This window comes from Astatotilapia calliptera, chromosome 12 (genome assembly GCF_900246225.1).
Source record: "Astatotilapia calliptera chromosome 12, fAstCal1.2, whole genome shotgun sequence".
Classification (NCBI taxonomy): domain Eukaryota; kingdom Metazoa; phylum Chordata; class Actinopteri; order Cichliformes; family Cichlidae; genus Astatotilapia; species Astatotilapia calliptera.
Window position 1 is genome coordinate 9,044,004 of NC_039313.1, and position 27,584 is coordinate 9,071,587.

General features: G+C 39.3%; 1 protein-coding gene across 3 annotated transcripts in view; it reads right to left on the bottom strand.

Moving 5' to 3' along the window:
• Positions 1 to 1,346: 1,346 nt before the first annotated feature.
• nsmfb (NMDA receptor synaptonuclear signaling and neuronal migration factor b) overlaps positions 1,347 to 27,584 on the bottom strand; it is a 68,838-nt gene continuing 42,600 nt past the window's right edge. For all 3 annotated transcript variants that reach the window (XM_026186943.1, XM_026186944.1, XM_026186942.1), the window contains 4 exons: positions 26,975 to 27,054; positions 25,262 to 25,364; positions 12,005 to 12,080; positions 1,347 to 7,803 (listed from right to left, as the gene is read on the bottom strand). In XM_026186943.1, coding sequence (XP_026042728.1) covers positions 7,706 to 7,803; positions 12,005 to 12,080; positions 25,262 to 25,364; positions 26,975 to 27,054 — 357 coding nt within the window. In that variant the 3' untranslated portion in view covers positions 1,347 to 7,705. The remainder of the gene's footprint in view (positions 7,804 to 12,004; positions 12,081 to 25,261; positions 25,365 to 26,974; positions 27,055 to 27,584) is intronic.

Consider the following 27,584-nt stretch of genomic DNA (forward strand, 5'->3'; position numbering starts at 1 on the left):
GTATGGTACACACATACACTTCTGCAATTTGACCCCCCTGAGTGTTGAGCACTAACTCTGGTCTTGTGCTTCTGTAGTCTGGTCCTCTCCACCCTTTCTTCTATTATTCATACATGGTGGTTGCTGTAAGGCTGCCAACATGTGCTGGCTGCAGTGTCCCTGTGTAACTGAGTAGGGTAGTACTGAATTCATGATGTGTGTTCATAATAAAGTAGAATGAAGTGTTTTTGATTGCCCTGCACATTTAACATGTTACCTTAGTCTGCAACACAGCTAGTTATGAGTTCTTGCGTGCTATCAATGGCTGTTCCATCTGGAAAATTTGTAGCTGCAGCTTACAATGCATCACTGCAGCCTCTGAACATATGCTACTTCCATCTGTTAACACAATAACTATATTTGATACTCACAGCAGAGCAGCATATGCATATTTGTACTCTAGGATGCTTCTATATTATGAACTTCAAAAATCTCTGGTGTATATAATTTCTGTCTGATTCTGGAGAACTAGGATAACTGTACAGATTTTATTTTTGATTTATGTAATATTTAATTTTACATCAATATCAGTCTTGACAAATGTGATTGGGTATTTTTGCCTTTAAAAGAAAACATTATCATATGCATCATTATTCCAAGTCTTTTTGTATGCACACTAATATTTATCATTGCTAAACTCCGCTTCTGGCTTTTTAACATCTTAAAACAACCAATTTGAATATGGTGAATCTGCTTTGAAAATCACCATGGGAACACAGCCCATAGTAATCCAGACATTTTCCATACCATAAATGGAAAATGACAAGACAAAGTGTGATAAATGTTAAAGTGTTATTGAAGTATTTCGAGTTTATCCTCTGAGAACCAGAATTTGATGGCCATCCATCCTCTAGGTACTTGTAATGCTTCCATTTATGTGAAAAAAAGAACATTTACCCCACAAAATGAACATTTTTATGCTTCAACTCCATAGGTCCCCATTCATTTGGAACGATCTTGTGAGTACCCCCAGTGAAACTGGAGGTCCAGAAAGTGCATGTTCTTGAGTAGTTAGAAGTTCCTTGTTAGTGCATCATTGTGACTGTGCTGCTATATTAGATTTAGCATTTACTTCTGCATTACAGAGCCTTAGCAACACTCTGTAACTGATACATGTTTGCACAATTTTATGCTAAATATGTTAATGTGGCTATTTCACTGCATGAGTGCTCAGAAGAAAATTTCATGCATTCTGCACACAAAGAGAAAGTTTAATAAGATGGGGACTTTTATCCCAAAGTGCACTGTGGCATCACAACCCAACCTGCATTTTTAGCATGAGAGGATCTTTTTACTTATGAAGCGACACGAAATGTAAACCAGGTAAAACTTCCTGGGGGCCAAAATGACACCACTGAATCAATGATAAGACAAAGACACAAGCTGTGTTTAACTATAGTTTACTTGGGGGAGGAAATGCTGTAGAAACAATACTTTTTCTCACAGGTTATTACCAACATTGTGCAATGCAAAAACATTTCCTTGCTATTAGTTCAGATACAACACATTGCCCTTGAAATAAGAAGCATTCTCTAATGTCTATTCTAAGGAAGAAACCCCAAAGCTCAGGAAAGCTACCCAGATAATAGTTTTAACTTATGCTAGTATCAAAATCACTATATGCAGTAATGTTAATTGCTATCATACCTTTAAGATTTTCTCTATCCATATACATGGATGAAGCTCACTGTAACATTTATAAATCTCACACTCTACTGTGTTGGACTAAAAAATCTATTCCAAAATGTAATGCTCAGTTAAATTATTTAGAAGTTGATCCAAAATGACACAGACATTACATAGACATATTATTTTCAAAACTTCCAGAAATACAATCACAGCCCAACTGGAGATGTCAGGGCAATCAAAGCAGTGTCAATTCATCATCCTCATCACACTCATTCCCAACTGAGCCTTGGAAATCTTCACTGAAACTGGAACAAAGCAGGAGGGAGGGCACAACAATGCTTAATAATAATTTGAGCGATCTTTGCAATTGTCAATATGACACACAGTTTCACGTGGAAAATAACAAGAGAGGAGGCAAAGCTCAAACTCTTGATTTATGTAATTATCCTCTCAAGAAATGGAAATGGCTGCTTCGGTGAACCATCACGAGAAGTCAAACTGCGTGTGGTCATTTCCCCCTGAAATACATCTGCACGTATATGAATACCTGACCTTATTAGAAGAGGCTTAACATCCCAGACATGAGTCATGTTTTAATGCCAGAGTTTTGTCAAAGCTTCCCAAACCAAAGTTTGCCAAGGCAGTCGCTGCTCAACTCCTTTAAAAAATATGATGTTTCCTGCTTTCTCCACTGCCAATATGTACAGGTGTTTACTTTTTATCTTAAAGCGACACTGGTCAATATTGCTGATCAATAACATTGTTAATGAAATAATGTATGCTTTGTTTCTGAATTGGGAGGATACTGTAGTAACAAACCCAGTAGCCTATAGATACCTGACACTGAAGCTTCTCCCGGTGATTTTAGATATTTGGAAACAAAATTTCTCCCATTAGATAAAGTATTATCTTCAGAAGTATTTCATGTGACCTTGGTTAGGGGTTTCTCCACTTGCTGATCATATTTAAATGAAAGGGACAAACAAAAGTGAAAGGGGACAACTGAGAAAGAAAATTGATTACGCCTTCATTTCATAAAAAATTAAAGGCAATTACTACTCCAATCACAAAGCATAATTATTGACTTTCATTGTGTGATTCTGTGATACTGGAGTTTTCGTAGTCTGTGTATGTAACAATGGCCAGTTCAAGATAACTGTGGTTGATATGTAGTCACTGCGTAAACTTTCATATTTTTAAGCACTAAAAATGCCAGAAATGTCTAACCTGCGATTCTGGCAAGCAGCAGAATAACTCATGTAGTCTAACCTTTTTGACCCAATTTACTTAATGGAAGAGTCACTCTGCTTCTTAAAGCAATTATCCTCAAAGCAAAGGTTATTATTTGAATATTTCTCAAAATGACATAATATACTTTAACTATCATTTTTCAGTACAGTGCAAGTTTTTGGAACAAAGATCTTTAAAAAAAAAAAATCTTTGCTCAACTCGTCTTAGTAAGTTCAAACCAATCAGCCTAATTGTTTCATGTAAAAGATTTTTGTAGCAGCATTGTAAAATTCTGTTTGGTGTTTCACTGGTAATATTCAAAGATCTGATCTATTATCTCTGATGTCCCACATAACTGACTTTGCCATGGGAATGTGACTCAAAACCGCTCTAGTCTACAAAGTCTGCGAGTTGTTTTACACTGCTCGGGCTCTTCCTCAATGTTAGCACTGATGCGTTATGTTCCAGCAGGAGAGCTAAGTGTTTTATCTGATCAGAGCCATGGGGAAAATGTTGTGGGCTTGACAGCAGATAATGAATCTCCAGTAAAGTCTCTGTTGTCTTTGTTATCAGAAAACTCATTAGAAATCCATCAAACTTGTGCCAGTTTTTAGTATAAGAGCACGATTAAACACCTCGACTTAAGATGTGGTTACAAGTGTCGAACAGAGGTGTGTAATTACGCTCTGGGCTTTGGCCTTTATTTAAACTCGCAGCAGAGGAGAAAGAAGAGGGTCATATGAGCAGAACTGGGGCTGCGATAACCGCTGCAGAATATAAAGAAGCCGAGCAGCGAGCACACTGCACGCACTGCAGTGTCTGTTTCTGTCCACAGAATTGTAAGACAGTCATTAAAATCCAAAGGTATCTTGTACAGTACCTCCAACAATGCTCTTGTACATACAAATATACAAATTGAAATACCAATACAGAAATATTCTTACACTGATTACTGCTACAGAATACAAACTGGGAAAGTATTTGATCTTTAAACAAATACATATCTTCATGAAGGAAAGTCATGAATGTACAATGATTTTTAAGATCAGAACCACCTTTAAGCAAAGAGATCACTGGGCACAAAGGACAGGCACGACCTCACATGATTAGTCCAAAACGCTCATAAAGCCTGAACAAAGGGAAAAGAAACATTGAAAATTGTATAATTGCCTGAGAGTTACACTAACTTACACCAACCTCAACTAACTTTGACGTTAATGTAAACAAGGTGAACAGGCAAAACTAGCCAGACTGTACACAACGGCTGTAAAATACTACTACAATTTAAATACTGAACAGCGGCTCCCTGTTTGAAGTAACAGTTGGCGGTTTGATCAGCAAACACAATCAAAGGCTGATTGAATAACAAAGGAGGAGAGGGATGCCATGCAGACATCTGCATAGACTGGCTCACTGTCTCATGACCAAAATCATTTAGACCCAACCTGAGCCTAATAGACTCACTCACATGGAAAGTATAATGAAGTCCTTACACGTAATCCACCAACACCAAACAAAAAAAGAAAACACAAACTGTACAATGAAAATGTACAATATTTTCTACTGAGCATAACATTTATGAAAATTAAAAAGGTAGCAGTAGAGAAAATACCATTAAATATTCCCTAACAAATAAATCCCTGGTTCTCTCTGCATTTGAGGTAATTCGAAGACCCAGATGCCATGTGAGACAGTATGCTGCGTGACTTAATGGTGCAAACCAGGAGCAGCCATGGAACTAGAAAGGTCTTCGTTTTTCCTTTGATTACACCAAATTATCACAATGCTTGTGACAGAGATTGGGTGATACATGCTTCGTGGAATAAAATAGTATGTAGCAGCATTGTATCCTTGCCTAAGTACAGTGTGTCTCAATTCAAATACTTTTTCATTTAGTGCTTTATGTACACTATATAGCTACTTGTTTAGTAAATGGATTTACCAGATAGGCTTGTTTCAAATCAGAGCTGACCAGTCATGCACTCACCATTAATGGCATTTGCAATATGCAAAACAATTTAACAAAGCTAGTTTCAGTGCCTGAAGAAAAAAAAATCTACCCTTAACAAAAAATAAATAAATAAAAATCTCTTATGGAAGGACTACCAGTTAGCTAGCAGTCTATCTGCTAGCTAACAGTGACCCTTGAGCTTGAGAAATGTTCCACATTTCTAGGTACTCAAGCAGCACTTTGTGGAGCAGTACTTGATATTGAACACAATGTCGAACTCAAATTAATGAGTTTAAATATAGAAGTATGTGATTTAAGACACAGCAAACATAGCAAATGTCATGGTAACAGGTATATGTGGAAGAAGATTGCATTCAATCAAACATGTAAGAGACCTTATCTCTGCAGCTTATACAATACCACTCATAATTATGACCCACTATTCTAAATTTGAGATTTCGGTCCCATGAACACAAAAACTCTCGCAATAACAGTTAAACAAGAGGGACATATTTTAAGCTGTTTGGTAGTTAAATGTAGTACATAAAATAGATTTCAGAGGTCTTTTGTAATTTCTACCTATCAAGACTGCTTCATGAAAACTAATTCCAGGTCAGCTGACGTGGATGGCCCAAGAAGCTGCAACAAAGCTTGGAATTTGTGGAAAAATAAGCAGTGAACTATGTTTACAATGCAGACAGGACACAGTATAAGAGACTAGTAAACATATCATGAACAACACACCTTGTGTTACTTTAAAAATATCACAACTCATCCCAAATCCAAACACTAATTTTCATTCTGCGAGCAAACTGCACAGAAGAAACAAGAAACAAAGCGCTTTTTCTCAGCTTGCGCTGCAGATAAGAAAGAGTGCTTTGGTCTGAGGGTGCAGAAGGGAGGAAAAAGTTATTATATAACAGAGGACATGACCACATCAGCACAAGTTTGAGATGAGACAATGTAAATATCACTCATCCTGTCCATTTTTACTCATATTCAATACTCATATTCAATACCAGTACATGTATTTCTAAACAGCACAGTCCCCCAAAACTTTTATTATTATTGTAAACTAAGTGTGCAATGATCAGCTATATGGCATTATTGTATTTGTTGATCTACACAACACTAAGCCCCTGAGTGGAGCTTAATATTCCTACAGATGATGTCATTTAGCTTGGATGACACATTTTTTTGAAAGAAAGAAAAGGAAAAACAGTACCGCAAAACTTTGTGTCACACAAAGTTTAAATTTAGAATTCAGACATTTGTCATTCCAAGAGGAGCTCAAGAAAAAAAGCAGTCATGTTGCGTTGTGGGAAATGTAGGATCTTGCGAATGGAACAAGAAGAATGAAGATGAAGCTATCTCAGCCTCTGCTGCCTCAGCTTGAACCATTTGTCAGTCTGACTGAAACGCCCCAACTGCAAAACACAAAATCACACCTGTGCATCTTTAAAATCTTGCTACAGCAAAACATTTTACAGTGGACTGTAATGCTGGAAATAAGCATGGCAAAGACAGCGTTTGGGACACATTGTTGCTGTTATATGATTAAGATTAAGAGTATGTTGAGATGGAAACAACAAGCTGGTGGTGAGGGGAAACAAAAATAAGTCAAAGGATCGCATCGCCCCTACCACTCCACTGGATGTCCAAGCTAAATAAAGAATGAAAGTTCTCCAAAAATGTGAAAAACTGTTGGAATGAACTAAATATGCACTATATTACACTCACTGTAAAGAGTCTGATGTCAGCCTCCAACTGAAACCTCTTTAGAGGCTAGCTATGCAAGAAGGGTTTGAATGCACATGTGCAATACAAACACTGCAAAAGGCTTTGAGCCCACGAACCAATAGCTCAAGAAAAATCAGCTAGCAGTGGCTCAGTGGGCTAAAACACAATGCTGTAATGTTATGAAAAATATGCATGGATGCATCTGTCTGTTTGGCTACAGCTGACTCAAAAGGCGAGATGAAAATGGAGAAAAGCTCCGCTCATCCCTGATGTTCCACTGAAGATGACTCTGTGTGGAGTATGAAGGCCTTTGATTCTGATCTACAGTATGTTGTACAGGTGAGTACAATTCTTAGTAGAAAACAAAAGAATTTGACCTGAGTTATTACAACAGTCTGTAAGAAACACTATTACATTTATATGAAGGTTTAAAAAAAGACTGCAGTAAATAGACAACTCTAATTCTTAATAAGACTAATCACATGTCCAGATTATCACATGACAGCATGGCGAGAGATGCTGAAAATGTATTCTCTAATGCTCTAGCAAGCACTTGTTTATTTACATATAAGCTCTAATTCCTTTGTAAATAACTTATAAATCCATACTTATAAGCCTCCTAACAAGAGTAGATAGGTTGGCTAAAGGTGGGACAAGAAAAAAACATCCTCAAATCTCAGACAGAGATTCTCCACTGTCACTCTTGTATCTAATAGTCTCTCTGAACTCAGAAATCTAAGTGTAGTTGGCGTTTCTGACACATTTAGGCTAGGATGATGAGTCACTTGCTTCTCCAACTCACTCTTGTCCCCCTTCTTTCTCTTTTCTAGGGTTAGGCAGAGGCAGAAAGTGAAAATAGGTGCAGGTGAGAAAGCACACCGCCGGCTGAATCTACAGGGCCACACCCCGTCGCTTCAGAAGGGCTTACAAAAACAGACCCAACTGCTGCTGCCTCCACTGCTGCTCCAGCTTCTAGCTGCGCACACAGAGCCGGTCTAGGAACCTCTCTGGAGAGGAGAGGAGCCCCCCCACTTCAACCAAATGCCTTGACGCCATACAAAGGTAGGCTCAGATTCGCAATAACTGGCCGACAAGCCAACAGAACATTGGGTGGTGTCACAAGAGGTCGTCGTAGTCCAGTAGCTTGGAGTGCTGGCGGCTTTTCCACAGGCGAAACAAGCGGAAGTCAAAATACATTTCGATCATCTCTTTGCCTGCAGCCAGAGGAAAACAAAAAGAAGCCTTGGTTAGAAACACACACACACACACACACACACACACACACACACACACACACACACACACACACACACACACACACACACACACACACACACACACACACACACACACACACTATACTGGCAAAATCACCCGAACTCATCCAGCATCACCCCTACAATTCAGGTATGTTACATCATCCTTTGCCTGCTACATTATTTGTTACTCTGGGGACCACATAAGTGTTTTTGTGCACACTGCAGGTCATTCACCTCAAATAATGAGCACATCACGAAGAGTGCATTTGTGTTCAGGTGTTTCAGTTTATCTGGCCTGACCTGTGCAGCTGTTGGCATCCATCCAAAGAGAGATTAAGCATGCTTAGAAAATGCAGAGTGTGTAAATAGCAAATTACTCTTAACTCTTAAAAATGTTTTGGAGGCATCATTTGCTGGGTGGTTTTACCTGACTCACATTTATCTTGGCCATACTGGCCTGAATATAAGGCAATCTTTAGGCTTGTGTGACAGTAATTCCATACCATATAACTGAAGATGAGTTACATTGTGTTTGTATATGTAGAAAATATATGGGTTGCGTGCTTTCAGCTTTCAATATTTGGCTCAGTCTCATCTTTATTGGTGTGACTGAAACCATGTTTCTTTGAAGCATACCACCCACCTAAACACTACTGCAGACTGAGTCACCACCCCCACCCTCCACCTTTTGAATGCCAACAAAGGCTTGAGGGGCAGCGCACAATCTAATGTCCCCGTCATCATAATATCTTTGGTCCAGGATCAACAATGCAACTGACCACTCACATGGCCTGAGCAATTAGGAAGCATTAGGAATGAAATTAGCTAATCCTATTAAAAACTGTCACTAGCAAACATCATGAGCAATCTAAATCTAAATATTTACTATACTGTATAAATGAATGAAGAAAACACCTGAAATGTGAACACATTTCAGGTGAAGAAAGTTTTATATAAACAGGGCATGTGTTTTTTTTCCCCCCATATTGCAAACAAATGACTGATCAATTGCAATGTTGATCCTGGACCAACATTATTATGATGATGCAGAAACACCACCAACGGGCATATCAGACACACCCTAGCAGTAGCTAACTTCCCCTCTTCACCCAGAGAGTTGATGAAAAACTATTTAGAACTTTTTTCAAAGGTTCAGGGAGCATGGCAAACTCCCCACATCCCAAACCAATCAGGCATCTATAGAATGTGCCACAACAAGCGTCAACATGCAACCCCCAGGATGCAGAGCATCTGCTACCAAAGTCCCAGTGCCAGATACCACAGAACCCCTACAGAAGTCCTGTATCCATGCTTTGACAGGTCAGAGAAAGACCTACATGAAATTAGTGAAATTTATGATGACTGAATTTGGATGTTAGTTTTTGTAGGTCTAGATATTTAGTAGCAATTCAGGCAACTCTCAACATAAGCACACATCAGCTGATGGCTCATCCAGTCAGAATCCAATCCCAGTCTAAATTTCTTGTTGAGATTAACCTGCACATGGCTGCATTGGATCTTCAACTCACTTTGCAACGGAGTGCCACCGCCAGTTTAACATATATGGAATCTGAGGTAAACTTTCATAATAGGATGAATGTTTTTTCCCAAAATTTGTTCAAAAAGGTGATTTATCTTACGCTCAGATTATCCACACAGTGTTGTGCACATAAAGGTAGATGAAAACATGCCTAATGAATGTGAAAGTATGAACAACGGACACGCCATGTAATTAGCTGAAATCACTGTGATTATGGAAGAAGCAAAATATGGGTCAGAGTTCGGGCCATTGGCTGTGTGTGGTGGTATAATCTGTCACTGTTCCAGTAATATTACAACCAAATGGAGTTGAAGGACTATTTTAATGCTTACGGAAATATCAGTTTCAAGTCCAACTAGAAAAAATATTAATTATTATTTAGAAAATGTAAAAAAAAAAAAAAAAAAATCAGACCAGAGGGGAAATGAAAAGGTACGAAACACGTTACTGTCATTTCACTGGTACTGTAGTCTTAGATGTTGGAACAGATGTGTTGTGCTGCTACTGTTAGTTCAAACTGAGGTTTAACAACTTTACACAGGATAAGTTGGTGTTTGATGTCAGACTTTGTAAAACTGAAGAGTTTCCACATCACTGAAGAAACATGCTTTTTTGGTCCTGCTTCGTGGTTCTCAGCAGCTGTTGGGAGTGTGTATGTGTGTTTGACTGGCAAAGCTAACAACAGCAGCTCAGGCTGATGTCGTGACTCTCACTGCTGTTGCTGCTGTTATTGTTAGAAAGATGAAGCATTGATGAGGAGGAGGCATTTTTTACATGGTGCAAAATCAAAAATTTTAATGAGCCTTTGATATGTCGATAGTGCACTCAGCATGTTGAATTCTCTTATCTGCACTTGGAGATAAGTCACAGAACTGGATTGGCTGCTTGCAGGTCTGACTATGTGGTTAAATACTTTGATTTTTCTTTCAGTTGAACAGTGCTTTGAAGTTAAAGGGAATGCATTCATATTTCAGCCTTTTAACATCCACCAGGTCACTAGCAAACAGTCTAAGGTTAGGAGTAGCTTTAGGGTTGGGTTTTTATTTAATCACATGCTAAAAGGCAGTTTTTCAGAAACTAGACGTTACCTTTCAGTGAAAGATCGATACATTGCTTTTACATTACAGTCTATTTGTCATAAACCTTATTATATGGGTAATCCAAATAGGTGAAAATTATATAAAAGGGTTGGACACGAACTTAACCCAAACTCTACCCCCAACATTTGATGGCTCATAGAAAGTGAAAGCTGAGTGCAATGAGGTTTTTTATGAGAAACAGTGGGAGATCAATATATTACATAAAATGACTGGTTGGAATAAACAAATAAACGGCATAACAAGGACCAAAGCTGACTATATACTGTCTACTAGTCACAAAAAGTAAAGCTTAAGCAGCTATTGTAAGGAACATGGTGCCGCAGGTTGGTTTTCTTCCTCTCTTCCATTTTTTGAGTCACCAGTTGCCTCTAGTTGCTGTTGACCTCTTGAAAGTAAAATGGATAAGACGTTCTTTTCTCAGAGGATAAAATCGCTCCCCTCATATACAGGGATTTTATATTCATGTTTTTATTTATCGTGGTTCAAGACATGGCAGTTCGTCTTGAAATCGGAAGGTTGCCGGTTTGCGCCCTGGCTCTCACAGTCTCGGTTGTTGTGTCCTGGGCAAGACACTTCACCTGTTGCCTACTGGTGGTGGTTAGAGGGCCCGGTGGCGCCAGTGTCCGGCAGCCTCGCCTCTGTCAGTGTGCCCCAGGGCAGCTGTGGCTACAAAGTAGCTTGCCATCACCAGTGTGTGAATGGTTGGATGACTGAATGTAGTGTAAAGCGCTTTGGGGTCCATAGGGACTAAGTAAAGTGCTATGCAAATACAGGCCATTTACCATTTATGGAATTCATATTTTTTCATCAATGACCTAGAAAGCATGAGTGCTTCACTGTGCTCAAGGCAATATATGTGCACTTAGCCAACTATTCAATATGCAGAATGCAATCTACACTGCATACGTTGACCTTAAAATGTGTATAATAAACTCCAACGTGGATGCCAAGTTTCATCTTCTGGCTGTCATCAGGTTCCAGAGATGATCTTTGGCTTGCTGGATTATCTTGTCAATTTTTTTCTTTCGACAGCAAGTGCTTCATGCTTTATCACACTGCTGCATTTTCTATGTATGTGGAGAAAAAGAGACAAAAGTGGTGATGGAGCAGAGTGTGGTGGGTCAGCGGAGGATGGGAAAAAGCACAGCTGGGATAATTATGTTTTAATAGGAAAATAATTAGCGTGGCATCCATAGATGTCAGGGAAATGATTGATGAGGTATCTGTTAAAAGCTCAGAAGAGTTTGCAAGTCTGTGTTTGCTCATATTCCCTAACAAGCTTTCTTTATAGCTAAGCAGCTTCCTGGCATTGACTAATACCCACTATTAACATTCAGAAAGAGTACCACTGAGGATGGTAGCATTAAATCAATACAAACACTGTACATGTGTTTTTTTAGTGTGTGTGCACGTTGTGGTTCTGCATCACAGGTCGAATCAGTGGGTTATCTGCAGCAAAAAGTTATTACCAGAGCTTAAATGAAACCGTTTACAGATGAGCATGTTTTACTCTCACCCTGTGCTGACAGCTCTAGTGGAGACTTAAATTCAACGGAGGTGGGTCTCATCAACCTCTTCAGAGTCTGAATAAGCTGCAGGGAAGAAAGGAGAAAGAGTTAGAGACAGAGAGAACGCTCTGTTCCAAATGCCACCAGCATTGTGAGATGAAAACAAACAAAGCAGTGGTAATGCGGTAGATAGCACTGTGTGCAGAGAGCTGGAGCAGACCCTGCAGCACTTCTGTTCAGCCGGGTGTATGCAAAAAAGGTCAATGTGCCACTTGCAGCACAGTAGCTGTAGTGAAGACAAACCCACTTAAACTCACTGTAGCTGCTTTTGAATGCTGAGCCAGACCTTTTGGTACAAGCCTATCATGTGACTTAACTAAGTCACATGATAGGGTGGGGCAAGGTCTCACAATGGTTTCACCCCAAACCTCTGCTGATAGTGACCCACACACTTTTTCATATACCTTGGCTCATGTGATGTGGTACATGATCAATAGTGGGTCAACAAGCCTGATAAGGGAAAACTCCCAGTAGGACTTAAATACCTGGGACTCGCCATCAATTGGTTTTAAAACTATAGAAGCTTCTTGGATGAGAGGTGAAACGTCCAGATGATTTTTCTTTCCAAGCTCCTAAGATCACCATGACCTGAATGACTGAGAACCTACACAGACAGTTATCAAATTAATTTGTTTATATATTTTTTAATGAAATTATGTATTTTGAATTTTTTTTATTAGTTGCCATTTTCTTCCTTTTGAGTCAATTAACTGAAGTACTGTGCAGCTTAAATAAGCACTACTCAAGTATAATGTGCTTGTTTTCAGTTTTTAATGCATCACCATGATGTGTGTGATAGAAAAAAGCTCATGTGTAAGGTTAATAGGAAAGATCTGTAATCACTAATTCTTCCATTCTGTTCTTCACAACACTCCTGCTTTCCCACAATGTCAAACTCAATACAGTCGTCATTACTTAGGCCCAGTCATTTTCTCGAGTTAGTCTCTATTCCACTTGCTTTACATCTCAGTACTTGTGTCATCCTACCTTCCAGACTCTCATTTATGTGACCCACCTCGTGTCAATCTCAACATCATTCTAACCAGACAGAGATTCTTATCCAAGTCAACATGCCCTACTTCTTACTATTATTGGACTCAGCTCTTCTGTGTAGTTTCATTGTAGTCTGATGAGCAGCTAGATCAGGGGTGTCAAACTCAAATACACAGTGGGCCAAAATTCAAAACTGGAACAAAGCCACGGGCTAACGTTACTATTTATTTAAATATTTTTATTTCTCCAGATATAAGAATGAATCTTTTCTTATGGACTCAAACACGTTTTGCTGAAAAACTGAATATGGAACAAGCAAAGCTTAATACTAAACAATATATATATTAGCTGTATAATACCAGTAGGCCAGCTCTGATAGTAATTTGGTATGGCTTCGCGGGCCAAATGTAAGTAGGCTGCGGGCCAAATTTGGCCCGTGGGCCAGAGTTTGTCACCTATGCGCTAGATTATAAATGATCTCTCCTTACTGGAGTGGGAATAACCTGTGCCTACTATGAATACAATCAAAGATACTAACCATGCATGTAAATGTTGCTGAACTGCAGAGCTCCTTCAGTGACAGACTGCTGCATCCTAGATGCATGAAGGAGTGTTTCCGCAGGTCCTTCCTCCCTGCAGCTGTCAGACTGTACAATCAGAACTGCTCCCAACAAACATAGATGTTTACATCTGCGCTGTAACTGCAATAAGTTAATTAACCAATTCGCGATACAACCTGCTCTGCCTCTTATCTGTAGTTATTTTTATTTAATTTAATAACTGTACAGTACTCTCTGTATATAGTAACCACTGTCCTTAATGTAAATATGTAAGAGAAATTGTGTATGTTTCTGTTCCGTGTCCTGTGTACTGTTTGTTTGTATATGTGTCTTTTTGGCTGCTGTTACAACCAAATTTCCCCTTGTGGGACAATTAAAGGATTATTCTATTCTATTCTATTCTATTCTATTCTATTCTATTCTATTCTATTCTAAGTACTATAAAAAAGACAAGGAATCTTTCCACAGTCCAGAGACATGCATGTTTGGTAAACAGGAAATGCTAAACAGTCCATGACTAAATAATTTGCTTGTACGACACTGTTAAATCTTGCTTATAGTCTCAATTGCTATAAGATCAATAAGTCTATAAAACTGTTATCAAAATACGACTCTATTTGACAGACCAGTTACAAACTACTATCCAAGCTGAGATGAAGTTGTGTTAAACGTTTGTGATGAAAAACTCAGTGATAGGTCTGTCTGGTAATAATGCAACACAGTATACTGATTAGAGACCAATGATGATGTTGTAGATGTACAGAAATTCTGAAAGTCTGAGAGCCAAGAGTGTGGAGTACTAATGCAAACAAATAAAGGAGTGAAACCCAGAGCAGAGCAGCCAAATTAGGTTGGCTTCAGGCCAAAGGAGCAGATCTGAGAAATGGTGCAGACTGAATCGTAATTTATGGTTCAGCAAATGTGTCTGTCTGCATACACATTAGCAGTAGAGGACCTATGTGTCTGTCAAATTGGGAAGGAAGGTATCCCGCTCCTGGTGAACAGCAGAGTTCACAGAGAACGTGAGAAAACCTTCAAAAACAAAGCATGAAACATACAGCCAGAAGTTGCAGTGAACACTTTTCATTGTTTTTTACCACTTTGTTTCACTTCAGCTCTTTGTTATTTTTTTCATTCATTTCATTTCATTTCATTTATTTGTTCATTTTCAGGCACAACAAATACCTATATTGAACATAAAATGCACAAAACAAAAAACAAAAATTGCCTGAAAAAGGAGTGGGACGAAGAAAACTTATTAAATCCCACCCCTATACTCACTCATCAACAAAAAAAACAAACTTCCCGCAGCTACGCCCATCATTGCATACAGACCCATCAACAGCCCCGGGCACATACAAGCATCTAAACGGCAGCTCGCAAACAACAATTAGAGCCTTCATAACTGAATACAGAATATATAAATTATAAATTGCATTACCACAGGTAACAGGCAGTAATAACTACAAGTAACAAACACACATACATATACATACATATATATCTACACACACATGTACATATATGTACATACATACGCACACTTTTTTTTTTTTTTTTTTTTTTTTTGGAATCCATACCAGCAATGGTAAGAGAACAGACATTACAGAGCACACTAAAAGCATCATTGAGTATACTGTGACCAGACCAACTGTTTGTAGAGAAATTTAAATCTATGAATATTTTTGCATTGTTTCAATTGTAAACTCAGACTGTTCCAGATTTTCACACCACATACAGACACACAAAAACCTTTACGGGTTGTTCGAGTTCTGGGTAATTTGAATTCTCCAAAGCCTCTCACATTATAAACCTTTTCTCGAATTTCAAATCTAGTTTGTAAATTTGCCGGTAAAAGTTTAGTAAAAGCTTTATATAAAATTATGGATGTATTGTAATTAACCAGATCCTGGAATTTAAGTAACTTTGCCTGAAGAAAGAATTTGTGAGTATGATCTAGATAACCAGCCTTGTGAATAATACGCAGTGCTCGTTTCTGTACTGTGACTAATGGATTAGTTGTATTTTTATATGTGTTTCCCCACACTTCCACACAATATGTAAGATATGGAAGAACCAGGGTACAGTACAGAGTACGAAGTGCATCTTTATCAAGGAATTGTTTCACTTTGTTCAAAACTGCGAGGCTTCTGGAAATTTTGGTTTTTATGTGTCTGACGTGGGGTTTCCATGAAATTTTATTATCAATTACGACTCCCAAAAATTTGTTTTCACTCACATTATCAATTGGTACACCTTCAATGATAATTGGTAATTCTACATTATATTTTAAATTACCAAAAAACATTGCTTTAGTTTTATTTATATTTAATGATAATTTATTTATGTCCATCCATTTTTTTATTAATTTTAGCTCCCTGTTTACGGTCATTACAAGATCAGTATAATCATCGCTACTGAAAAATATGTTGGTGTCATCTGCGAACAGTATGAGTTTAAGTACTTGAGAAACATCAAAAATATCATTTATGTATACATTGAAAAGTTTTGGTCCCAACACTGACCCTTGGGGAACACCACATGTAATACCAAGTTTCTCTGAATGGTAATGCCCTATGCTAACATATTGTTCCCGACCCGTTAGGTAACTTTTTAACCAGTTACCAGCTTTCCCTCGAATACCATATCTTTCCAATTTATCCAATAATATTGAGTGATTGATTGTGTCGAAGGCCTTTTTGAGATCAACAAAAATACCAACTGCATATTTATTTTTATCCAGTGTATCAGTAATTTCTTCTACTGCCTCAATTATCGCCATTGAAGTGGTTCTTTGCGTTCTGAAACCATACTGACCAACATTTATTATTTGATGTTTTTCAGGGAATTTTTCTAATCTTGAATTAAAAAGTTTTTCTAGAATTTTTGAGAATTGAGGCAGTAGAGAAATAGGCCTATAATTGGTAAAACTGTGTTTGTCATTACTTTTATATAGTGGTATTACTTTCGCAATTTTCATTTTTTTTGGAAAACAACCAGACTGAAATGATAAATTACAGATATATGTTAAGGGACTAGCAATATTCAGAATAACCTGTTTAACTACAGACATATTTATGTCATGATAATCCATTGAAGACTTACTTTTATATTTTAATGTGATATTTATTACTTCTTGCTCATTTGTAGCTGAGAGGAACAGTGAAAAGGGATTTGATTTTATATTACTGATATTTTCATTTTTATGACACGGGATGTCTGCTGCTAGTTCAGGGCCAACATTTATGAAGAATTTATTGAACCCATCGACAATATTACTCATGTTGTGATTTTCACCATTTGCATCAGTAAAATATTCAGGATATGATGTTCCAGAAGATCCTTGTTTAATTAAGTTGTTTAACACATCCCAAGTTCCTTTTATATTGTTTTTATTTTCATATAATCTTCTTCTATAATAAAGTTGTTTGCTCGTTCTTATAATATCAGTCAATTTATTTCTATATGCTTTATATCTTTGTTCCACTTCTTTTGTTTTTACTTTGATGAACTGTTTATACAGATTGTTTTTCTTTTTGCAAGCATTAATAATTCCTTTTGTGAGCCAAGGACTTTTTATCTTTTTTTTCTTTGTCATGTGTTCGTTTACAGGACAATGTTTATTGTACCACATAGTAAAAATATCTAGGAAATTATCATAAGCCTTGTCCACATCTGACTCTTCATACACCGAATTCCAATCTTGTTGTGCTAAATCGAAATTGAAGGCATGAATTGCTTCTTCATTTATTGTTCGCTTTGCTATCATGATCTTGGTATCTATTTTTTTTTAATCACAGTCACACAAAGTAAAAACTGGTAAGTGGTCAGTTATATCACAGACAAGCAGGCCACTATTAGTTTGGAAATCCATGACATTAGTAAAAATGTTGTCAATAATAGTGGCGCTATGTGAAGTTATTCTGCTTGGCTTTGTTATTGTTGGATATAGTGATAAGCTGTACATCGTGTCAGTAAAGTCATCAATGGCTTTTAACCTTGTTGGATTTAGCAAATCAATATTAAAATCACCACAGATAAATAGTAATTTTTGGTTCACCGAAGCAAACGTTTTTTCTATCCATTCATTAAAAGTGTCAATACTTGAACTGGGTGTCCGATATATGCAACTTATTATAACATTTCTCTTTTTGTCATTCATAATCTCAATAGTCAAACATTCCAAAATTCCATCAATAGCCATAGACATAGTTGTTACAACATTATAGTTTATAGAGTTATGAACATATATAGCAACCCCGCCGCCCACCTTATTTAATCTATTCATGTATTTTAAATCATATCCATTCAAACAAAAATCTATTCCTTTATCGACATTGAACCAAGTTTCAGTGATGGCTATAACACTAAAGGGGCGAGAAAATTGTTGTAAATAGTCCTTAATGAAATCAAAATTAGAGTACATACTTCTGCTGTTAAAGTGAATTAATGAGAGCTTCCCGTCTAGGTTAATTTCTTTTTCATATTGTTCCTGAGTGAAATAATTACAATTTTTAACAAAAGTAGAGAGAAAGTTACTTTCAGAATCTATTTCTGGATCTATTATATTATGCTCCTTATATTCACAATCTAGATCAATTACTTTCTGTTGAAGAATTGATTTCAACGTGTCCATGTCATTTCCTGGTGTAATTGATACATTGGTGTCAGTTATACTTGTCCAGATCCTCCATGTTCCTCACTATCAGTACTTTTGCCTCTTCTGGTGTCCCGTTTAGCTTAATGAAAATCTTACAGTTTGTTACCCATGTATGTTGTATTTTACCGTTCTTCTTCAGTTGCCTTGCCTTCCTCGCGATATCTGCGTTTTTTCGTGTCAGATGCTCATTAATGAAAACGTCCGTGCCTTTCAGTTTGCGTCCTTGTTTCAGCAGTGCGACCTTGTTCTTCCGATTGACAAATCTCATAATGATGGCCGGCGGTCTGTCACTCCTCCTGGGCAGTGAGTGACATGCTTCTATGTGCTCCAGGTCCATCTCTATCCCCTTGCTTTGGAGGAAGGACGCCACCTGTTGCTCCACCGAGCGGGTCTCCTCGTCGCTGGGCTCCCCGACGTTCCCGGCCACCGCGCGCGCGTACGAGCGCGGCTTGATTTTAATACCGCTGATGACCACGTCGTTCGTACGGGTGTACTGCTCCAGCTCATCCACCCGCCGCTCGAGATCCATGATCCGTCTGTCCTTCTCGGCATTTTGGAGGCGTAGCTGTTTTACCTCCTCCAGAAGCCCCAGAAGCAGCTCCTGCTGCGCCCTGACTGCGGCCACGTCTCCGCACAGCGCTCCGAGGGAGGTTTTAATGTCCTCAACCTCCTCTGGTGTTGGGCCTTTCTTGGGTGGCATACTGAAGCGAGAGCACGAGGCGGCCACCACGAGGGACCCGGAAGCGGAATTTCTGATGATGGCGCCTGGCTAGGCCTGCTGGCTGATGGTGGAGCCTGGCTGTGGCCTGCTGGCTGATGGTGGATCCTGGCTGTGGCCTGCTGGCTGATGGTGGAGCCTGGCTGTGGCCTGCTGGCTGATAGTGGAGCCTGGCTGTGGCCTGCTGGCTGATGGTGGATCCTGGCTGTGGCCTGCTGGCTGATGGTGGATCCTGGCTGTGGCCTGCTGGCTGATGGTGGAGCCTGGCTGTGGCCTGCTGGCTGATGGAGGAGCCTGGCTGTGGCCTGCTGGCTGATGGTGGAGCCATCAGCCAGCAGGAGCAAAAACCTTTGCTCTTTTCCCCAGCAAGGCTGAAGAACCAACAACAGCACAAGCACAAGCACAAGTAGCCCACATACTGGTTGAATCACATACTTTGTGCAAGTAGAAAGAATAGAATAAAAAATTTAATAGAAATATCCTTTATCATCCCTCATTTTGGTAAATTCAAATGTTGCAGCAGCGAAGTGACAGATTCATACAAAAGAAATAAGAGGCTGTACAGTACGAAACGGCACTGTTCACTGGTGTTGGTGTGGTGGCTCTGCACCTGCGTAAATCCATTGCCAGCTCCTTGGTTTTCCCTGCATTGATCAGGAAATGGTTCCGCTGGCACCAGTCCACAAAGTCCTGAATCCACTGTCTGCACTCTGAGTCATCCTCACCTGTAATGAGGCCAACTATGGCAGAACTATCAGAGGACTTTTGTAGTGTAGATGGCAGCCTGGATAGTTGATGGAGAAGTCTGCAGTGCAGAGGGTGAACAGTAACAATGCCAGCACAGTTCCCTGCAGGGCCAGCCCTTTGACCTCATATACTGTGGTCAGCCAGTGAGGTAGTCCAGCATCCACTGTGACAGATGGAGGTCCACTCCTGACAGCTCTAGCTTGTCCCTCAGATGTCCAGGCTGAATGATGTTAAAAGCACTGGAGAAATTAAAGAACATTATCTTCACAGTGCTTCCACGCGTCTCCAGGTGGGTCAGACCTTGGTGCAGGAGGTAGATGATATGGCATCATCCACTCCAATGGTAGGCTGGTAGGCGAACTACAATGGACCTCACCAGGGGACTAAGATGTTTGAGGACCAGCCTCTCGAGGGTCTTCATCAGATGCGAGCTGAGTGCTACCGGCCTATAGCTGCTGAGGTCCTTTGGCTGTGTGGTCCTCATCACTGGTACCACACAGAAGGTTGTCCACAGCTGTGGTACTTTACCCAGATTCAGGCTCATGTTGAACATGTACCATACAGTTGGTCTGCACAGCACCCTGATATTTTGCTGCTCGTTCCCCACCTGTGTTGAAAGGGATAGGATGGTGGTGGGGGAGGTGGGCTATGGGATGGAGTATTCTGAAGCAGAGGGGCTGGGTGATGGCTAAGAGGTGTATAGTCATGGGAAGAAAAGCAGGCACTCGTTGAAGATGGGAGGTTTGCAGCAGAGATGATTGGGTCTGAGGGGTAAGTGTCTGTGGGTGGGTGAATGAGCTGAACCAGTTCTTCAGATCATTCACCCACCCTAAATCTCCTAGAGCCTGGGAGTTTGGTTTGTGATTTGAAATTGTTTTCAGCCTCTTCCAAACTACACTGATGTTGCTCTACTGCAGTTGGTTGTCCACCTTCTCAGCTCCTTCAGCACAAGTCCCAGCTCCTCCTTATTTCCTGACCTAAAGTCTCTCTTCTTCTGCTTAAGGAAAGCGTTGATTTCAGGGTTAATTCAGGGCTTGTTATCGGAAAAACACTGTAACTTCAAGAGGGGCACAGTGTTATGCCCCTGTGTGATTTAGTCTGTTATGCTGTCAATATCCTCTCTGTGATGAGCACAGAGCTCTTCCCACACAGTAGAACTGAAGCAGTACCTCAGAGCTTCAGTCTCCTCAGACTCTTCACTGTGCGCAACACAGCTGATTCTCTGTGTACAAGGCGTTTATACACAGGCTGGAGATGAATCAGGTTGTGATTGCCCCAGAGGAGGGAGAGGTGATGAGCTGATGTTGGCATACAATAAGTCTAGTGTTTTATTGTCTCTGGTTTGGCAGGTTACATATTGGGTGAAGGTGGGCAGAGTGGAGGACAGGGAGAGATGATTAAAATCCCCAGAGATCAGAAAAAGGGCCTGAAGATACTGTGTTTGAAATCCGCTGGTAACAGTCTGGATAACAGGAGAGAACACACACACCGTTATAACGGTAACATGTGTAAACTCCCACGGTAGATAATATGCCCTCATGCTAACAGCTAGAAGCTCATTGTCCTTACTTCAGAGGACTTACTTCCTACCTGCTTCCCTTTTACAGTTAAGCACCCAGAATTACACCATCGATCAATTAAAACACAGCCAGACCCCCTCTTCTCTTCCATACCTTACTCCAACCTTTTTTGCGCCACAGACCGGTTTATGCCCGACAATATTTTCACGGACCGGCCTTTAAGGTGTCGCGGATAAATACAACAAAATAAAACTAGTACCGGTACCGGAAAAAAGAAGATTTATTCATAACACACATGAAAAGACCCAGGAAAACTGAGTTAACGATAAAAACGATGACAAAATAACGCTGAAAACCGATAAAAACCCTGAAAACCATACATTTCACACCTGAGCCTCAACTTTCGCGGTCCGGTACCAAAGGACTCACGGACCAACATAGTTGAACAAATTAAAAATTTTAAAAACATACGGTTTGTGACAAAACAGCAGTTACGTAGTATTTCATGGTTCTAAAACTCCTGTTTTTATTGAGTTGGATTAATCCTAACTCTAACCCTATTTTGGAAAACATATAAAACAGACTTCTTTTTTATTTTTTTTTAAATGTAGCTAATGTTTGTTGTGTTTCAGTTGAGTCTATACCTCACTGGGTCAGGCTTGTTTTGGCAACCAGTCATCACCATAAACCCATTTCATATTGATGCTTGGTAAGGTCAGTTTGAACTGAAAAAAAAAAATCCCTTTAATACTATGTGGGTCAGGCTTATGTTGTGAAAAAAAAGCAATTTCATGTACTATTGCTTATGTAGTGGCACCCTGGTTTAGTGGTTAACTCATTTCCCAGTCTCAAATCCCCAATGTGAGACTGGGAGGAGACACAAACCTATCCTATATACTTAGTACTACTCCCAGGCCTGGATTAATGGGATAATTGTGTCATGGAGGCCAAACTCTGTCAAACATGCAGATCGATCCATACTGTGATCGCCCATTAGTAAAAATAATGTCTTCTTTAGCACACTATTGTTTGCTGTCCTATCACTTGCAATGTATGTACTCGCCATAGCTGATTGGCTTTCTTTCTATAATTCTAAGTTAAAGTATGGTGTTGTAAAGTGATGACATAATTTGTCTGACATTGTGTATGGTTTGTAAGCTGTTAAGTAACATGAAAACAGAATTTCAGGTAAAATCTAACTCTTTAAAATCTTCCTAAAGGAGGAGAATTAATACGATCTCTACGGATTGGCTTTGGAAACCCTTAAATAAGATGGCTGATAACAGAATAGTAGAGCTATAAGGACTGATGAGTGGGGTGGAGCATCTTCTCAGCTCAGCTCCGTCAGTCAGTCTATTAATAGTGGCTCTCCAGCTGAGCCTGTAGGAGCACACACAGGCAGCAGCAGGGGGAAAATTGTTAAATGCAGCGAATAAGCCCTTCCTTGCCACCGCACGCCAAGCCCACCCTCTTTGTCTTTGAACTGAATCACCGTGAATGAGAAGCCAAATGTCAGAGGGAGTGTTATAGTACGCTGCTGGATGTTCTAGAAGGTACACATCCAACACACAATTAAACAATGATTCCAATAAATATGTCAGAAGCTGCATTTTGAAGCATTATGCATTACTTTCCAATTAGCGCTAACATGTTGTTGTGATTTCCATATAATAAATCAAGAGTGGATGGAGATTAATGGCTCGCAGGCTCACAGAACTCCACTCAGGATGGTTTCACTTTATGCTTCAAGACTCTGAGGCTCAAAATGTCGACACTGTTGAAACTTAGAAAACACATCAGATCTCAAAGGGGAAAACATCATGCTGGATAGAAACACCGATATGGACTGGGAAATGTGTTAAATGGGTTGAAAGGATGCCACATCGCTTGATAGAAAATAAAATGGTCAACCTACAGAGAGCTGAACTCAAAGACGCCCCAAAAATCAAAGTGAGAAATTGCTTACATTTCACTGCAGCAACTCAAAATGGTAGTTTGTAGGACCCGCATTTTGTGTCCTGAGGGATCTCCATCCAGATGTGGACAAGAGCATCACTGAGCTCATGGACAATCTAAAGTGCAACCTGGCAGCATCGGATGGACAGAAACAAAATGTTCCATAGGTGTTCTGTTGGATTTATATCAGGTGAGCATGGGGGTCAGTGGAATTAATTCCTTCATCCTCCAGAAATTGCTTGCATACTATTGCCACATGAGGCTGGGCAGTCACGTACCAGGAGGAACCCAGGACCCACTGTACTACAGCAGGGTCTGACAATGGGTCCTACCTGCCATTAGGTATGATCCGATACCTAATAGCAGTTGGTGCTGTTGCCTGCAGAGATCTGTGCATCCCTCTGTGGATATGCCTCTACAGGCCGTCACTGACCCACTACCATATTGGTCATGCTGAATGATGTCATTACTGGCATAACGTTTTCCCGGCTCCTCCTCACTTTCACACGGGCTCCAAGGTGCCAGGCAGTGAGCACAGGACTCACTAAAGGATGTTGGATCCTTAGACCACCCTCATGAAGTGTCAGAGGCATTCACACCAGTGGCATGCTGGAGGTCACTTTGTAGCTCTTGCAGTGCTCAACATTATCCACCTTGCACAAAGATACTTCTCGGTGTTGTTTCTCATTGTTAGAGAATAATACAAGAATAATACAAGTAGGAATTTAAATTTTAAAAAGCTGTATGGGTTTCAACTTCTTGGCTGTGTGACACAGTTAAATGGAAACAGATTTACAAAAGAAATGTTGAAGTACCATAATCAAGTGGCTCATTTGTCACTCATGATTTTACTGAAGAGTTGAAAAATAGCTGCATGCTATACAAAATATCTCAGGGGAGAGATAGAGAAGCTGTAACCTCCTTCAAATGTCATATGCAATAACATCAGTGTCATAAAGCTGCCATTTAGTTTTTAATTAAGTTATGATTAAGCTTAAGTAAAAAGTAAAAAGTCCATTTTGTTTTTGCAATATGTACAAAATATCATCATTCATCAATATGTGTATTGTCTTAATACACTTGAAATTATTTATAAATTTCACCATAATATGCCACCATAATAAGTTTTATAATTTCTGCAGTTACTTGGTTCCACTCCCATCACAGTTTCACACAGATTTTGAACACTAGATTTAAGATCATTTAAGGTAAGTGTTCATTTCAGCTCATATTTGTGCAGTGAGGAAACAATTGCCTTTATGAGTTTTTACTACCATGGGGCAAAAGAATACTGCAGTAAGCAAATGCCACAGTAATTGGCATGTGGAGATGGGTTTGCTGAATATTTTAGTGTGTGAGCACGTTTCATGTGCATATGCTCCATGCGATTGTATCTGCATATGGTAAGTGTCTGCCTGTCTCTGTGGGGGATAGGAGGGTTGGGGCAGGTCAATGTTTAGGTACTGATGTGAAAAAAGTGTATCAGTGTAGTGCGTGCAGTGTAATTAAGTAGGTGTCAAAAGATTTTATTTTCCTGTCATTCCAAAGTGCTGTGTATGCTTTCTTTACCCCACCAAGCACGCACTCTCTCTCTCTCACACACACACACACACACACACACACACACACACACACACACACACACACACACACACACACACACACACACACACACACACACACACACACACACATTTATGCTGTGTAGTAGAATGAGATCTGGATGAGCAAGCTGGGGGGTGATGGTAAAGTTGGAATTTATTCCTTTGCATCTAAAATTCCTATTTGCTGTTCATGTGCAAAAACTTTCCTGCAGTGACCTCATTAGACATTGTGAGAAGCTGTGAAATCAAGAAGTAAGAAAACAAAAAAAATAATTTCTCTGCATGTGCCTATAGACAGTATCTGGCTGGGAGTGCGTGTGCGTGCATATCTGTGGTATCAACTAAGCATGCTGCATATGCATGCAGACAGTTTTGGTCCACTTTTGCACTGAGTAGCGGACTATGGGGCTCTTACTTGTTCTCGAGGATACAAGCAAAGACAGCTACCTTTTCTCCATTAGCACTTCCCAGCACATAGCAGCCCATAATGTGGATGAGGTTGGGCTCTGGGTTCAGCTTGCTCATCAGCCTGCTGAGTCGCCGCCAGAACCTGGTCACACAGGAGAGGTGAGAGGTGAGGACAATCAGCATAGGTAAGGGTTAAGGTTACGATAAAATACTATTTATTGCCAGTGTTTAAACAGATTAGCTTGCAGATTAAGAAGTAACTCTTTTTTTTGCTTTCAATAGCCTGTGTGATTTTTTTCTATTATAATGCAGATTTGATGCTTATGGTCTGTCAATAGTGAGCAACACTGACTAGACCTGTGTTACAAATAAAAACCTGTAATCAGTAAGCTGACCAGCTCTCAGCATAACACAGACTCAAACTAGACTTCCCTTATAAAGACCAAATATTATGGTGCTTTAGGTACCGTATTTTGGTAGTACAATGTTAATGACAATGTCACCAAATTGGGATTCCACCCACTTGGGTGGTTTTAAGGTTAAGCTAAAAGCTTAAAACTACAAGTGCACTCAAGAATGCATGTATTACACCCTATCAGACCCCATACCTTTAAAGACAGTCACCTCCACAGTAGTCAACCGTGGTGCACATTAAGACTACTTAAACTTTCTTTTGCATAATACTATCTAAAACAGATTACTGCAAAGCTGAAGGACCCTGCTAAAACGAAGAAGCAAGAAGTTGAGGTGTCTGCCTGTGGTTAAGGTTTTCAAAGTGGGTTTACATGAAAAACAGTCATCATATATTTAAATAACAGTCTTAAATATTTAAAAGTTAGATAACAGATAGCTAAAATACTCAATCTAAGGACAAAACGTTCCTGTTTCAGTCGTATTTGCCTGCCGTGTTATCTTGTAACTGCAAAAAAAACAAAACAAAACAAAAAAACCCTTCAAAGTCCAATAGAGATCAGGAGCAGAATCTCAGCTCACACATGAAAATATACTGGTGTGTGTGTGAGCAAATTAAAAAGAAAAGTGGGAATGAAAAGTTAATTTGTTTCATTAAACCACTATTAATGCAAACTGCATGTGGCCTGGAATAACTCTAATGCACTTTATATATTTTATTTTTATTGATGTCTGTTCCAATATTTTCTGGTCCCAGGCCTCTTGATGGTTCAATACTCCAAGTAATGATTAAGTTTGTAACAGCAGATGCAAATCAGAGTATTTTCTTTCAAGTTCAAATTTCAAATGCCATTTGAAATGAATATTTTCAGACCACAGCAAGGACCGCAGTCTTGACTATGAGCATCCCTCTTTGCGAATCAGACTGTACTCATCTGAGCTGACACAGATCTTCTGTTGTTTTGTGTTCATTTGAATTTGGCAGTTGCGAATTTAACCACATTATCCTTTGAAGAATTTTCCTCTTGGTTTTGCTGTGGACATTTCCACAGCTGTATTAATTATATTCACAATGAGAGGAGCAGAACCCATTTAAATTAAACCATGTACAAAATGTAAAAAAAATTCTTTATGTTATGTTATGATGAACAATAAACGCTTGACTTATGACCTATAAGTTATAACCTATAACTTTACTCTTTTGCTACGAATGTAAAATTAATATTAATGCACTGGAGTGAATTCTGTCTCTTTTTTCCATTTCTTTTCATAAACTCACTGTTTGTTTCTTCACCCGTACTTTACAAAAAAACATATATCCTTCCCTCAGGCGAGACTTACTGGATCATATCTTCTTCTTTCTCCACCTTGGCAAAGGTTGCCACTTTATTCTTCAGCAGGTATAAATGTCCCGGACCTCCCTGCAGAAAGGTGTCTGTGTTATGATAGACAACGTTGTACCGTACGCTGTAGACTTGAAAACTGATGGGGTTATTCCATCGCATACACAAAACTGTGAAAATGTCTTGAGCAGCTCCTCATTTCTTCATACTTATCTTCAAAGCAAACAGGCTTTTTAAATTGTTCTAGAAGACAGGCTCTCCAGGTTTTCTGAAGATTATTCAAAGTTAGCAGCCTTTTTGCAAAAACAAATCTTTTTTTTTTTTTTTTTAGATAAATCTTTGAAAAATGTCAAAGATACCACAGGTCAACTGACATAAAATAGTACTGTTGCAACAACAATACAAAGACATAAAAACATTGAATATCTCACCATAGTGTTCAATGTCCTTAAAAAAAACAAAGAAAAAAATTGACAAGTGGCAGACTGTGGTGCTATCCCTCAGCTTCCGAGTATTACCTGTATTTGAAAATTTTGTTGGAATTCTGATCCCAAAAAAAAAAATCTGAAAAGGCTAAATTATGTGCATTAAAATCCTGTCTGGACAGT